Consider the following 16058-nt stretch of genomic DNA (forward strand, 5'->3'; position numbering starts at 1 on the left):
TTGTAGTTTTTCTATTGCTTGTGTATCAAATTGGATGAAACCACACCTTTAGCCGCAACAACACAAATACGCTGAGGTGTGCGCTTTTCAAAGAAGGCATTAAACTGACATAGATACATAAACTACTTTATATTCTTACTGTAACTGGTAAAAAATTACCATATTATTTATGAGAATTCAAAAGGCAGAAAATGTTTTTTTTGACTCATTCACTAGGTACAAAAACCTTAATTTTATGACACATCAGAAGGTACAAACAAATGGAGATATGCTTGTGAGACATTTAATAAACTGCGTCATCAGATTGCACCATTTGGTTCAAATCACAACCTAGAAACCCTTCTTTTCTGTCACACACACACACACACACACACACACACACACACACACACACACACACACACACACACACACACACACACACACACATACTTTTAAAGAAGAGTATAATTTTCACCACTGGTGCAATAAAACCATATCAGTGGTGACTGTATGATATACATATACAGTATAAAACACTGAGTAGCATAGCAAAAAACAGTTCTTCTGTAAGTGAACTTCGGAAGCGTAGTTATTTACACTGCAGAGACAGAGAACTTGCAGTAGGGGGAAGAGAGGCAAGGACATGCTGATGTTCCTTCCTCCAAACAGCGTGTTTAGCTGCCACCACACTCAGCATTCACGTGGTTGTGTGGAGAAGTAACTCTGTAAAATGGGTCCGTCTGGTACAAAACTGTGCGTTATTTCTTAAAACGTATCCACGAGCATCTGAGGCCTTTACAAAAAAAAAGACAAAAAAAAAAAACACATCGGCAACCCCTCCGCCTACTGTTTCTGCTTCTTCTTAGCGGGTTTAATAGGGGTGATCTCCTCCTCGTCCTCATCTTCGTCTTCATCATCGTCATCTTCCTCATCAGACAGATCCGAGTCTTCAACTTGTGAGGCTGCACAAGAACAGAAGACACAGTTGAAGCCCTGTTTCTATTTGAATCTGGGTACTATATTCAATAATAGGGCCAGAAATGTCACTTTATTTAATCTGCCATCACCACTGACCTCATGCACAGTTAGTTATATGCAGCTGCACAGAATCATTATAACCAGGAGTAACACCAGAAGAAGAATCCTAATAAATCGCCCTGAATGATTCCCAGCAGTACTACGAAAGTACATTTCATAGTTTACTTTAATATGTTAGTCTAGTTTTAATATTTAGAATTTAAACACATGACAAACGTGTCAAAGGTCTTGAATTTGATTTGAAGGGAAATGTGACATTTTGGCCAAAGATACATTTAAGGTTTTCATGTCACCAGGGCCCAATTCAAGAGAAACTGAAGAAATAAGTATTAAAGAACCTGAAAACTACAATTCGATCCTATTGTAGACCAGTTATTCTAAAAGGTAGGAAAGCATTGAAGTGACTTTAACTGGTCGAAACTCACGATGTCTACGTAAAGTTAGGTAAATATTACAAAATAACACATAGCTAATTTTTCATTATGTAGCTCTACACTCATTTTCATTAAGGTTAAGATGCAGATTATTTTGGTTTGAAATGTCTGAATACATGCTGGTCACAGTTTCTCTTTGCTCAAATTGCCAGCCATCCAAACAAAAGTCACAGACTATTTCGAAAAAAAGAGTGCATCCAATTATCAATTAGGCCCCTCGGAGAAGGTGTATTTAGCTTAAAAGTGACTGAACCACATAGAGTAATAGTTGTTACATTATGCATTTTTATAGTTTGGTCACTGCTGAACATTTATCATAACTATTTTTCTATTGAATCACATAAAGAATTGTTGTCAGTGGTATTAGCTGGGAGTTTTACCAATGAGGTGTAGGCCGCTGACAGTAACTGGTCCTGTCCCAGCCTTGAGCCGAATGGTCACCGGGGCTTTCAGCTCGAACTCTCCCAAACTCACCTGAGGAGAGAAGAGTAATAGCAAAGACACCTGAGACTTCAGTCTCTTTGTGCAGCGCTTCAGTCAGTGTGTTGAGTCTATTCACTACATCACAGTACCATGGGCAGACAGCTGATGTGCAGGTTGGCGATGGGCACAGAAATAGTCTTTCCTTGGTGGTTCATGGCCGTGACCTCCACCACGTTGCTTTCTTCCTTAACACCTTCACCTAGACAAACCTGCAGGGATCACATATAATTTCAATTGTTTAATATTACTGTTGGCATCCAGTTTAAAGTAGTTAATATAGTTATACATACAATATCGACAATAATGTGTATTATGGGTGGTTAAAAACTCATTTAAACATGCGGCTTAAAGACCAAATCTGTGCTGCAACTGTACATACTGTTCTGAGTTCCAGGAAGTGCTCCAGGTCCTCCTCTTCATCTCCTTGGAAAGTGTAGAAAGGTACTTTAGAGGACAGCTCGCAGCCTGGAAGAAGCACAAAACCAAGATTACATTTGTCGCAGTATGTTTTCATTTCTCTATATCTGTGCACCGACTAATATCTAAGAAGCTGTATGGTCAATTTAGGGATATCGAGGCAGATTTTCGCTGTCAGAACATCACAGAGGAAACCCACGTGTGCGCCAACAGAGCTGCTCGAATAAACAGTTTAAATTCTTCTTACTGAACAGGAAGCTCTCCAACTTGGATTGACCGGTTAATCCGAGATCGCAGGATTCATCGTCGCAGCAAGCCATTATGTCGAAACGCACAATTTTAGAAAAGCTGTCAACACGTTACAGTCAAATGAGCCCACCACGAAAAATAACAAGCGCGTCGCAAGCTTAACGCGTCATCACTGTGCGCCAGAATCTCGGTGATTTATTTATTTATTTTCAGCCATTGAAAACAGTCAATGCTTTAAATTAACCTAAAATGTTGTAATAAAAAAACATAACACACATACAGTAAATAAAACGATTTTTAAATTGAATTTGTTTTTAATATTTCATAATATAGTGGTTTAACATAACAAAAATTAAAAGTGACAATTTCAGTGTTACCAGGTATTTGTTAATGTGTATATTGCTTAAAAACAAGTGTTGTAAGAAATATTTGTGCGCAGGCCAATTAATATTTTCAGGAATAATGCAATAATGCTCGTTTAAAATAAAAGCTTACACAGATATGAACTAAACTAAATCCAATGCATAGAATGATGGCAATGTTGAGCACATAACGACCTGTACAAAAAAGGCAGAAAGTATCAAAGTAACATAATATGGTTTATTAGTTATTAATGTTATGCGTCTTACATACACATTTTACACTTTTATGACCCCACCCCTCCCAAATCAAAATGTACAAGCCCTTTCTCTCAGTCACAACCTGTTTTATCAAACCCAGTGAACAGGGGATAAAGTTGGTGCATCAACAAACTGCAAAAATGAGCCATTTTAAACAATTGTGAAATGTCTGCTGTCGTTTAATAGAACCAGCAGATCCGTTGGTAAGTTTCAAACCTTCCTGAAAGAATAAAGATAAACAAAATAACAACACTTAATGATTGACAGCGTTAACACACTGTCTATTTACATACTACAGTATTATGCTCACAGAGGTGAGTAGCATGCTTCTTCCTCTATGCAGCATAAGATGAGGTTATTCTAAAGACTGCCACAGCAAATCCAATACACCTCATGCACATTATGAATGTACACAGTATCAAAACATCACATTGGCAGGCAGCTACTGGAGAGCAACTGATGATCCTCATGTAACCAACAGAACACACCTATCTATAGTCAAAGTGCTTTTTATCAGCTATATAGATTTACAAAAACAAATGAGAAATGCATCAGAATATAAAACATTCAATGGACAGATACTAAAACGTCTAGGAATATCTGCCTTCCACTATAGTGTGTGAGTTGGGGCCACTTTGGTGACATTTGGTGGCAGGATTTAACAACCTCAACAGAGAGGACATTCGAGTGTGTGCAATATTGAAACAAAGCAGGTAGGGATGTCAGGTGTAAATCGATTATTCACGACTACCAATGACCTTTAAGCACAGTATGTGTGACACTGTACTTCAAATTACACGTTGTGTTTGACCTTAAATTAAGTTATGAAGAACTAAGCAGACTTGTGACAGTGCGAGGTTAATGCTCCTATGTTTTAGTCTTCTTTATCATTTTACCTCTTGAAACACAAGTGTTATATTTGTTCTAAAGCAGATCAGAATTTCAGCATTTTGGTCCCACTAGGTGTTGCCATCAGGAAATGTTGATTATAATTTTCATTTTTAAAGGCAAACTCAACATTTTAAAAACTTATACAAACTTAAATTACAAATCTTAACATTTCCATAACATTTAATGAATGTATCATTTTACATAACTTGTCTAGAAAGTCTGAGCTTTCTCTTACAGTGATATTCCTGTCAGTCAGCTTAGGTTTTATGAAGGGATTTTCTGCTCAAGTTTCCGTTCTGATTTGAATTTTGAATTTGAGCCAGATCCAGTGTCCAGAAATAACCCTTTGCCTGTTGTATTTGACCGACAGGTGTTAGCAAACTTTTACATAGAAGACACTGGGGTCTGCAATATAACCCTAAAAGGCAAAAGCTCAACAGGAAAGTAAGTAAAGAACTACTAAATCTTTAAAAAGGAAAAATGGCCAAAAGCAAAGCATGAGACTGAAAAAGGCTAAGAATAAAGTTTGTAAACTTGTGAGCTTTTCTGTTAGAATCCTGGTCTTTTACAGTCTCAACAAGAACTGTTCTGTGATGATCCTTTATTAAGGGTTTTATAAACCCAAAAAGCTACAACTTCCCATGCCTCAAGTGTGCAGATTCTTGTAAGAAACACCCCACTTAAAAGGCCTCTTTCTCCAAGTCTAGTGTGGAGTAACTGGAAATACCATGATGTGATGATGAAAGGCAAACACATCCTTTACAAAAGTGTCCTACTTATGTCGACGGCAATGTTATTTCTTTTAAGTCAGCGCTGGGAAAGCAGGATGTGGGGGTAGTCACACACTACCTCAGACACAAGCCGCCCTCATTTCACAACTCTGCCTCCATTTCAGACACTTTGTGTTAGGGCATGCCAGCAATATCCATGTGCTGGATTAAATCAGAAAAAGGCTTATGGAATAATCACTTCTTGCCCCTTGGAGGTATACGAGTAGTAAGACCCGAGAAATTAATGCTGGAGTGGCACACTTCCATGAAGGCTCAAATCAAACGACTACAGACCATGCTCTGCCTTTAGCTTCAGATCTGCTCAACCCTATAGAGCCATATCATCTAAGGGCAGCGCAGGGAATCTGTGTCTGGGACTGTTGTGCTTCTGTACACAAATCCTAAAAATAGGTCTCCCTGGGGCGAACCCAGATGTTATGTAGTATAAAATCATCATGGAAGGTTTTCTCATGAAGGTAGCAAACATGTTTAAAACTGTGTTGACTTGCTCTCCGTCTTTATTGTAGCAGATTACTTCTTCATAGGCTGCGTCCCATAATGATGACGTCTTTGGGAAAGCCCTCCATTTTGGCCACTTCAAAGCATCCCAACTTGCTATAGAAGTCCAACATTCTCTTATCGGTCTGACGAACCTTACAGAATGCACCATGGGACCCTGGAAGCGAAGAAAGGAAACAAAGCACTAAGTCAGCAAATCAGAATATCCACGTGTAGTTTCAGTCTGAGTCTGTCTCAGCCAGTCTCAGCCAGTCTCACAGTCTAGGTGGCACAATGACTGTTTTTTGTTTTTTACTTGAACATCCCGTTATCAATCTGACTAATAACAAAAATGCAATATGTTCTTGCTGAGTACAACATGTATTAATGTTGCCATAACTAAAGACAGCTGAGACCTTTGACCTACCATTGGCCTTAATAGAAGATAGCAGACATCCCATCATGCTTTTGGCCACACTTGGGTCAGTGACCTTGGCGTGAATGTCCACCTTGATGAGAGAGGGAAAGTTGGAGAGGAAAGAGTCTGGAAGACCTTCCTCGTCTTCGTGGAAACTTAGCATCATCTTCTGCAGTGACCATAGACAGAGATGATAAAGTAAAACTGAACAACAGGAGAGTTGTATTCTACATCTGATTTGAAGAGAGAAGAAGACCTTACCTCGGCCTCTGTGAGATCCTTCTCGCAGTCAGGTTTGTGGTATTTCTCTTGCATGAAAGGAATCCAGTTCAATTTGCATTTTTTAATGAAGGGCTTGACATCAACAGTGCCAAGAGCATAACCGCAGATGCCTTCATCATCCTCTAGCACAAATCCATAGTCTGAACTCAGCGTCAGAAGACCTCCTACTAACCTGTGAACAGTAAGGTTTTTGTCAGCCATGTTCATTTGTAGCACAGGCAAAACCCAGAGTCCAGACTTTAGTCTGGGTGGATTTTAAACAAAAATTCCATTTTACCTGTCTCCTATGAGGTCAGGATCATCATTAGAGAAAGGTACATCCTCCATTCCTTCACAGTACATTTCTTTACAGATTTTATAAACTGCAGACTGCAAAAACAAAGACAGATACAACTGTTATTGTAGCACTTTAAGTTCACCTCATCTCAAAATAATATAATACAATACATTGCACTCCAGTACAACACCACCACCCTAACACACTATGATGTCAATAGTAAACATACAGCAGAATTATCACCTTTGTGACAGTTTCAATAACACTGAGCAAATATAACCTTGTAAAGGTTACTAGCATAGACTTGTGGCATAGAGCATTCACAGCTTGAACTAGGCCAGTTCTGCTGGGAAATACTTGCAAATGGCCAACATTAGCTCTGCAACCATACATTTTCAATATTTTGGTTGTAATATTATTCATGCTTAGACATACAGGCTAAAAATATGATATAAATAAATGTACATATTGCTTAAAAAAATAAAGTAAAAACATTTTATGAATAATTGCAAAAACATCTTACCTCATCTTTGGTAAAGTATGGCCTTATGGTATAGATTTTGGAGGTTGGCATTGAAGGTGGAGGCTGGTAGAAAAGATCGTTTGCCCCTTCTATTGGCAACAATCTCTGTGGGTATCAAAAGAAAGGTTCAGTTTCACTGTGACCAGGTGGTGTGGTGTGACTGCCTCACTGAGTATTTGCTATAGTTGAGCCACTATCAAACCAACTGAGCAAAGTGCTTTGGAATGACAAATATTTGAAAAATATTCATGTAAATATATCAATATTGTTGTTGATCTGACAGTGGACAACAAGAGCAAACGTCACATCTTTCTCAATTTTGCTCAACAAGCGAATACATATTTGCTTTTTCGAAAAATAACACATTCGTGGTATTTTGGTCTGACTAAGGTTTTACTGGCTGAAGGAGATGCTCCTTTCCCTTTTGTAAGGCATCGCAATAATTCGCTGCGCAGGACCCTCCTGTTGAGAAAAATAATGATGCTAGCGCAGAGAAACAGGGAGAACTCCAGGAAAAAAACAAAGAGGCAAATTAAATGTGAGCAAACCGACTAAGTCAACAGCATATCCATTGCCATTATTAGTTTTACTACTCTCCAAGAATGGAGATGCAACTTTAGGTTGGACAGGTGTGTTTGATCATGGAGTTCTCCCATTGCAAACATGCTTGCGTACTCGCTGGCGCTGCGATGCTTGTGCGTGCACTTGCAAAGAGTTGGCTTGGTAAATTGTGCGCTGTGCTTTCCTGCAAAGAAATGAGATGTCATGAAAATAAAACCTAGCCATGCTCGCTTGCGCTGCGTGCGCTTAGGAAAAGCAGCATCTCCTTGGGCAGTTGCTGAAAGAAACTGGAATTAATTTATCAGAAAATGCCACGCCAAACACTGGCTGCCAGCATGGGTTTCAGGTCACCCTTTCCCCTCACACGGAGTGACACAAAGACATTAAATTTGTTTGAGAATAGGTTAAGTAAAGGTGATGGAACCAAGATGTTATGAAGCCCGACCCCTTACAATCAGCTCACCTTCGACAGACCAAAGGCCTTCATACCTACGCACATATTACCATTGTCTTCTTTGCTCACAACACTCTTTTTTTTCCATTTGATTGCTGTAAATTCAGTGCATTAGATACCTGGAACTCTCCTGCTAGACCTCCCCTAAAGGCCCAGGGCTCTTGGTCTCCTCTAAGGAATTGTGCTGAGGACTGACTACGACACCCTGTTAGGAGCAGAGCCAAGCGGACATTGTTACCACAGGATGGGGCTCTCTGACATAGATGAAGGCAGTGGGGAGATGGGGAGGAAGGGGTCATAAGTATCTAATAGCATATTCCATATGAATTATTTTTTCTTAATCATTAAAACATAAAAATTAACTAATTTAGAATAGATACGTCATATTTAGAGGAAATGTTTTGTGATGAAAACGGGGCTCAAGCAACTAAAGCTTACATATTTACAACAAAAAAGGTCTAAGATATACATTTCTCAAAACACACAAAGTTTTAAGAGCTCTGCACCTTAAATTCTTAGTGTCAGCATAACGTGAAAGAGGAATGTTTGCTCTCTATAAAAGGGAAGAGCGAACGAAATTAAGTGCAGTTCAGCCGCTTTGGTGTTTCAGTTAGGGTAATAGTCATTTGAAAAGCTGACAGACTTCATAAACGTCATACTGGCCATCAGAACTCCACTCCATACTATCTCTAATAAATAAGCTTCAGCTGCTGTCACCCCACTGATCCTAGCACCCCGTGTGAAGTCACATCCTCATTTTATCTGCCTTGTCACATGACTGGGGAGCATGAATCATCAAATCGGGAAGACAAAACAAGAGGTAGTATTAGTTTTGTTCTCTGATTTAAAGGACCTGTTATCTTACTATTAAGTAAGATAACGAAATTATCTTACTATTAAGTAAGATAACTGCTCAGACAGAGCAGAGTTGAAATATAAAGGAATGTGTATTTAAAATCACACGGGGCTCTTATACAGTATTGTTGTCGCTAACAAAGTCTACCCCTGCTTGACGAGGAGCGCCGTCATGTGACTAGACAAATGCATTGCGCGAGCAGAACACCTAACACTTCTTTAAATATAAATCTAACCCTGATGCCTAAAACAATTCCTCTGATGAGCTGACACGACACAGCATGCAGATGCACCCACGGGAAGGAACTGAACTTGCTTACCCAAATTACAAAATAAAAAAGCAGACAAAAAATAATTTCTCTGTGGTTTACTTGTACCTGAATTATCTATTCAGACTGCATTGTCGTAAGACACATTTCTGCAGAACATATGCTACTCTGCATGATTCAACCACCCTGTATATGAGCACACTCTTCGTAATCATAGTCAGATGTATCCTTGAGTTGGATGATATCATGTATCATATATCATGATAAACTTTCAATGACAAGTATAAATTCCCTTGAGTAGGTGCATCAGGCTGGTCTGAGTCATTTCTATAAGCCTACTGACAGAAACAAAAAAAACAAGTTAGAGAGAAGCTGCCAAAGAGAGAAATTTGGAAGTTAACACTTTAGATTCAAAGCTAAATCGCTGCGCAAAATGTGACTTCATCCGGAGGACTGTTTCCTTTCCTCCAAATCAATCTTTTACAGTTATAAATCTAATTTAATTTTAAAAATTACAAAAATCTTTTTAAAGTATGAACAAAAGAAAGGGACAATGTCTGCATTGAGCATACATCGGTCACTGTCGATCCAATAGCAGTAGAAACTTGTACTGTGGATTCTTCCATCTGTACGTAGTGAAGGGAGAAAACAGTAGAAAATATTTATTAGTAAGTATTTCAGTACAATAACCAGGGAGGTTGTGACTAAGTGCCGGCTGCACAGCTTCTATTAAGGGGGAAAATGTGGACAGATGTAAAAACGTCCTTATAGCAACAGCAGTAACACTGCAGCAGTAATTTTCAAAGATGCAATATGTTTATGCATTACATTTTCTGTTGGCTAGAGTGGCTACAAGCATTTCCTGATAAAGCCAATATCATGGATTTTTGGTGTGGTTTTGCCAGTATGGGTATGCTGCCTGCTGTGTACTATGGGCTAGAGTCCTCAGCTTTACCATATAGCCAGACAGGACAGAAACCTGCGAATGAAACTGGGTTACAGGGAGTAACCTACAAGCCATGCTGGTGCTTCAGACTATTTCAAAGAACACTCCAAAAAAGATGGAGGTGTTATCACAAGGCTGAATATCACTCAAACTGCATCACAGTGCACCATCTGAAAGAATGAAAGACGGAGTAAAGTGAAGGGAGAAAATGGGAGAGAAAGAATATTATAGAGGGTGATGGCTTCCACCCTGATACAGTTGGAGCAAATGATTTAGAGAGTTAAAATCCAGCCCCATTTTAGAGATTACTCAGCGAGGCAACAACATAAAACTACTTTATTCATATGATTTGTGTAAACAAATAACAAATTCCAAATCAGATATTTCGCATTCATTTATGCACCAGAATGGCCTTCCACAGTCAGTCAGTTAACTTGCTCTCCAAGCTCGCGTGCGCGCTAGGGCATGGAGGAGGGGGGATGGGGACTTCCCCCTGGCGCCCATCCCCACAGACAGAGAGATGGAAGCAAGTGTGTCTGTGTGGGAATGTAGCAGTGATGTTACTGGATACACAGCAAGCAGCAGTAACCCTGCTGGGACATTTGCCACAGAGACCCAGTTTAGATACAACCAAGATGGAGCAGCTTGTCATGACATAAATTGGGACGGTGCTAGCAATGCAAGCGGCATTCAGTCAGATGAAAAAAAGAACAAAATGTGTGAAACGAGAAATAGAATCATAGAAACATAACTATTCCAGGTGATGCATCTGGCCTGATGTGTGCAAAGTTGATGAATAATAAACTGCCAACAATGAAACTGGATGGTGTTAGCTACTACTGCTATATTGACTGTGTATATATATGTATATAAAAATGTAATTATTATTATTGTTATTATTGTTATTATTGTTATTATTATTGTTATTGTTATTATTATTATTATTATTATTATTGTAGGTGGTGGCAAAGGTCTCCAGAAAGCCATATTCCTCTTTCTGTGATCAGTAAAACTAAGATCTTTTACACAGACTGTGCAAGATGAGAGAAATTATTTTAAATTTGCCTCATTAAACTAAGCAGCATTGGACTACAGTATAATCCATGCAGTTTAAATAAGACAATCATTAAAGTGTTTTATGTTCATAAAGCTGATTTTTTCAAATATGACTGAATATGACTAAGAATAATGAATGTCAGGAATACCATAATTGATAAGACTATTGCTATGCTACTGGTCTCTAAAGGTAAGCCCCTTGCGTATTTCCTCATACATACCTAGCCACTGAACAAAAGACTTGACCATAGAAATGATGCTCTTGATGTCCCAGATGTAAGGGTAGAGGTCGTATAGGATGGTGCGGTTGGCTGTATTGGACAGCCGTGTGAACATGTGGATGACTGAACAGCACATCTCCTCAAACCTTTCTGCTCTTGATTGCCATTCTTCTACCTGCATCCAAAAAACAAATAAGGTTAAAAAAAGGACAGAATTAAAACTGTTTATTATGTAACAGACCTTTTGGCAAGGTTGACATTTTGACCTGACCTGTCACCATACCAAATTGTCTCATTGAACCAGGATACATGATTTATTTTATATTTATACCTGGACTTTTTCCCTATTGTGACATGTCAAAATGTCTGCCTGAGAAAAACACACACTCCATCTCCTATTATAACTACACCACCTGATGGGCAGTATGGGTAGTACACATCCACCATTTTGTTTTCAGCAACCAACACTATCACAAGCAAGTTCAGTTTATAACATCTAGTTACCCAAGATAAGCCTTTTTCAAGTCAGCTCATGAGTTATACGGATATGTTAACCCACCTTTTCAGTTTCCTTTCTCTTGCAGTTGACACTGACGACACTGCTGTTGGCTCGTAGCCAGTTGAACTCCTTTAACATTTGCATGGCTTTGGGACCGTGTTCATAAGGCAGGTAGAAAAGTTCTGCCAGCAAGCACAGGTCTTCAAGTGAGAGGGGCTCTGCAGTGAACAGAGGCTTCTCATTGGGTCCTGGCACAAAAACATCCTGAGGAACCAAAAATATGCATTAATACAACTTTCTAGATAATATTCATTTGTTTCTTCTTCAATTTCAGAGATAAGGAAAAAAATAACTCACAAATGTTTGGAGCACCTGTTTAAGCTGATCATCTGTCTGCATAGGGGCGATATCACTGCCAGAGTCCTCCTGTAGAGACTCTTCTGGGGACTTCAACTCTGCCAGACTCTCCTTGTCTGTGTCCATGGGCCTCAGGTCCTCGGTCATCTTGTCAGCTAGGATAGGACCCACATGCTTTTCCTCTGTGTCAGCTTCAGCTTCTGGCTCTGGTCCATCCTGCTTCTCAACCACCATCTCCATTGGCTCCTCATCGGAATCTTTCTTTTCTACATCAACCTGCACAGATATTATATTATAATATGGTTGAACCTTGGTGAAGGCCAAGACCTTGATCAGAAGGTGTGAGGGGTGTGCATGTGTACTAGCAGCCATTATATAGATGGAATTTTATCCAATTGTGATAATAAACCTTACCTCCTCCACCTCCTGGGTTCCTTTTGCCAAGGGGTGTGTGAGTGGATCCAGACAAAGAGGTGGCATGGATGGAGACATGATGGGCTGCTGGAATACAGTTGTGACTGTTGTCGAGGAGCAGAGAGAGGGAGCAGACACGGATGACACATCAATAGCTGTGCTTTTGGCACCACTCTGAGGCACCTGTCGGCCTGAAAGACAAAGATAAGCCCCAATCAATCATGCTTTTCATGATCATTCTCATTCTATAAACACCATTAGCACAGTGTTATGTATAAGAATGCAACTGTTCTTACTGTTGTATTGATGAGGCACACCAAATTCTCCAAGCCATTCTGTGAGAGCCAGTTTTAGAGCAAGCTGTGGACTGTAGAGCATATCTGTCTCCAGTTCTTCATCACTGCCCTCATTCTCTAACTTGATCTGGATAGACACTGTGCTATCCTCACCATCAGCTAGTATTGGGCAAAATGGAGAAACATTAGAAGAATAATAATATGGCAGTGCATTACCTCATACAGACAGAACAAACTATATCTACATCAAAGCATTACAAATAGGTAAACTTTTCAATCATACGTACTCATGACCACATCCTTGCGCACACCATTCATATTAGACTTGTACCAGGTGGCCAGAGTGTGGATCGCTACAAAGTTGGACTCAAACTCGCAGTTTGGGTTGGTGAGTACTCCTTTCAGCCTGGGGATAAGCTCTGTGGAGCGGCCTTTGTATGGACCCAAGAAAAGCCTCTTCTGGTCATAATCATTAGCGTGAATGTTATCCCAGATCACAGGAGCCCTTTTTAGGATTTTTGACACCTCCTCAATAGACTCCACTGTGATATCTTTGGACACAACCTTTGGGCCTGCAGAAAATATATAAAATAACATATGTCATCTACATTTTCTATCCACAACTCTGACAAATATGACTGTTTGCTTAACAGTAGCAATAATGCCAGTCAGTTGACAGGAAACTGTGCTGGACTCACCTGTCCATAGCACATCAATGCCAGGCAGAAGCTTTTCTCCAACTGTGTGGAGGTATGGAGACTGAGAAACACTTGGGTAGCAGAATGTTCCACAGTACTCTGTATTTTTAGGTAAGAAATCAGACAAATAATGAATTAAAAAACAGATCATACAAGTGTGTCAAATATGCAAAGGACAGACATAAAACCGAGGTACCTGTGGGGCAGAAGAGGAACGTTTCAGGCTCTCCCAGGTACTGGTAAATTTCGTTGGTAATTGAAACCTGAGCGTGTGCAAATGAGCTGAATACCTCCTTGTCAGCAGGGCACATGTTGTGGTCAATATCGTCAAAAAGTAAGGCAAATGACTTGCAGCCAAAGTGAGTAACCTTTGGAGGATGGAAAGGGGATTGAAATGAAACCAAACAAAATGGTTTCAAAATGATACAAAGTGTAAGCTCCATGGAACACTTCAAGACATGCATCAAGAACTTTAACACATCATTTGTACTACTGTCTACTACTAAAATACCTGATCAAGTTTCCTCTTGAGTGCAGACACCTCTTTCTGATTGGAGAAGGTGATGTCCAGTCCAGGGGAAATGGCATAGATGAACTCTATCCCATGTTCCTTAGCAGCACCAATTAAAGTCATGAGTTGCTCTATATGGGGAGTTGGGGAGAAGACATTGCTAAATGCATTACTGTGCTTTTATAATGATGAATCTTTTTACATTTCATGTTTAAACTGGACTAAGAATATCCTTTGACTTAGAAGACATGTATTATTAATTTTCCTTGCATCACGACAGATGATCCCAAATCTATTCTGAATAATCACCTGCTTCTTCCACCGAGTACAGCTCTCTCCAGAACATTCTGTGTTTGTAGTCATCTTTTGGTGCATAAAGGTATGTACTCAGTCCCCATTTCTGCTGCCTGTAGAGTATAACATTAAAAAACCTAGTAAGACAACTCAAATAATCTAGCTATATTATTAATGTAATCAACTTGAATGCTTAAATAAACCAATAACTCATTGTACCTTCTGAACAACTCCTTCCTCTGCTCCATTGTCCATGGTCGCCCATAAAAACCTGCATAAGCAAACAGTAGGTTCAGTCTGATGCAACCTGCAGTGCTTATAACCATTGGCTTTCCTCTGAATATTGAGCTGTTTGACTGCTTCGAGAAACAGTGGGATGGGCTGGAAGCGACATCAGACATGCACATTTTTACTGTTAGATTATTCATCGCCTTAGCGTAAGTGTAACTTGCCACTATATGGTATGTTGTATCAAAATCGATCGGTAGCGGAATTACTGCGAATCACCAAGGCATCTGACGGTATTGATTTGTAATGTGAATACAATATTAATCTGACAATCCATTTCTGTTTAGTGATTTCAAGTATTATCCAATTATAAAATAACCTAATGGCTTATATTTCCAACCGATAGCAACGACCATTTTCCGCAAAGGGCAGGACTGCTGTACCATCTGGATGCCCTATTTATCTATATGCAAATCAGAACAAGGGTTAAACTGTATTGTGTTAGTGGTACACTCAGTATTACCTTCCACGACTCCACTAATGAATTTTCTGTGGCCTTGAGGCTCCACTCCGATGCCGGGCTCTTCCACCGCGCCAGGGGCCTCGGCACAAGCCTCTCCGGAGACAGGGATGGGGCTCGGCTCACCGTCCACTTGAGGCGTCTCCAGCGTCTTATCTTTTTGAACCATCGTAAGTGGTTCCTCTCGATGTAAAGCCACCAAACTCGGAATATCCAGAAAGCAGAGAGTTATTTAGCAGTGTAGCAGCGAACCCCGGCGAAACCCAGAGGAAACTAGTCGCGTCACCCTCCTTTTACCGAGGACGTAAGCTAGTGTTAGGATATTTACGAGTCTACGAAAATTCTCGGGAATTTAGCAACTGCTTTTACAAGATAGTCGAAATAGCTATCGTGTGGTATATGATAACATTTGCGTTGGTTAAAATATAAAGAAATACAAGACGCTCGGGCGTAGCTGTCCGATCATTTCTTTTCTTTATGGAGGATTTGCCCTAGTTTTTCAGTTGTTCTTCCTGTTTACACCAAGTGCGCATGCTCCTGGAACTAGATTAAACCAGTCAGAACTAGATCTGCGTGACAAAACACCACAAAGATGTCACCACGACTAAAAAGATAGTTAACATTCACACCCCGCAGCGCTAAACATAAGCGCGTTATCCAGTATTACAGAAGGTACAACGATGCGTTTTTGAAGCCACATCACTGCTGCTTTTGTATTATTAAGTCAAATAACTTAATTGACATTGGTGCAACATATTATAATTTACAAAGTTATAAAGCAATAGCGGAAAAAACAGTTAGAGAAGACTTTATTGGTATTAAGATGTATTTATAGTCATCACACGGAGTTATTTAAGAATGAATAACAGTTAAAAGTTGTCATCAGAATAATCAAAGTTGCAACCATTGACTGTTGTATATGGTTTGCAACGCTCAACTGTGTTGTCAGCGTTGACTATCTCAACAGCTTTGCAACATCTTGAGATTCCAATCCATA

The 16058-nt window shown here is 39.7% G+C and overlaps 2 protein-coding genes across 5 annotated transcripts; both read right to left on the reverse strand.

Moving 5' to 3' along the window:
- Positions 1-208: 208 nt before the first annotated feature.
- Positions 209-2765, reverse strand: npm3 (nucleophosmin/nucleoplasmin, 3). The gene is made up of 5 exons (XM_026356979.1): positions 2602-2765; positions 2317-2402; positions 2027-2146; positions 1835-1928; positions 209-944 (listed from the first exon to the last, which is right to left on the reverse strand). The coding sequence occupies exons 1-5, from the start codon at positions 2672-2674 to the stop codon at positions 826-828; spliced, it is 492 nt and encodes a 163-aa protein (XP_026212764.1). The 5' UTR covers positions 2675-2765; the 3' UTR covers positions 209-825.
- A 424-nt stretch (positions 2766-3189) lies between these two features.
- oga (O-GlcNAcase) lies at positions 3190-15587 on the reverse strand. 4 transcript variants are annotated; one of them, XM_026354152.1, is made up of 19 exons: positions 15065-15587; positions 14533-14584; positions 14329-14426; positions 14020-14150; positions 13705-13876; positions 13509-13607; positions 13098-13382; positions 12811-12969; positions 12515-12705; positions 12116-12376; positions 11804-12007; positions 11245-11419; positions 9594-9647; positions 8017-8102; positions 6883-6987; positions 6360-6451; positions 6062-6254; positions 5810-5969; positions 3190-5560 (listed from the first exon to the last, which is right to left on the reverse strand). In XM_026354152.1, the coding sequence occupies exons 1-19, from the start codon at positions 15228-15230 to the stop codon at positions 5424-5426; spliced, it is 2820 nt and encodes a 939-aa protein (XP_026209937.1). In that variant the 5' UTR covers positions 15231-15587; the 3' UTR covers positions 3190-5423. The 4 variants fall into 4 exon arrangements, with proteins under 4 accessions (XP_026209937.1, XP_026209936.1, XP_026209939.1 ...); XM_026354151.1 differs by having other exon boundaries at positions 12101-12376; XM_026354154.1 differs by lacking the exon at positions 9594-9647.
- Between the last annotated feature and the right edge of the window lie 471 nt (positions 15588-16058).

The sequence above is a fragment of the Anabas testudineus genome, chromosome 15 (genome assembly GCF_900324465.2).
Source record: "Anabas testudineus chromosome 15, fAnaTes1.2, whole genome shotgun sequence".
Lineage (NCBI taxonomy): Eukaryota > Metazoa > Chordata > Actinopteri > Anabantiformes > Anabantidae > Anabas > Anabas testudineus.

Excerpts from the sequence above, each read along its gene's own strand:
- oga (XM_026354151.1), bottom strand. The coding sequence starts at position 15,230 with ATGGTTCAAAAAGATAAGACGCTGGAGACGCCTCAAGTGGACGGTGAG. Across the intron at positions 12,377-12,514 it reads GAACCCAGGAGGTGGAGGAG|GTTGATGTAGAAAAGAAAGA; the intron begins GTAAGGTTTATT and ends ATATCTGTGCAG. Across the intron at positions 6,452-6,882 it reads CATACTTTACCAAAGATGAG|TCTGCAGTTTATAAAATCTG; the intron begins GTAAGATGTTTT and ends TTGTTTTTGCAG.
- npm3 (XM_026356979.1), bottom strand. The coding sequence starts at position 2,674 with ATGGCTTGCTGCGACGATGAATCCTGCGATCTCGGATTAACCGGTCAA. Across the intron at positions 2,403-2,601 it reads GTTGGAGAGCTTCCTGTTCA|GCTGCGAGCTGTCCTCTAAA; the intron begins GTAAGAAGAATT and ends TGCTTCTTCCAG. Across the intron at positions 945-1,834 it reads CAGCGGCCTACACCTCATTG|CCTCACAAGTTGAAGACTCG; the intron begins GTAAAACTCCCA and ends GTTCTTGTGCAG.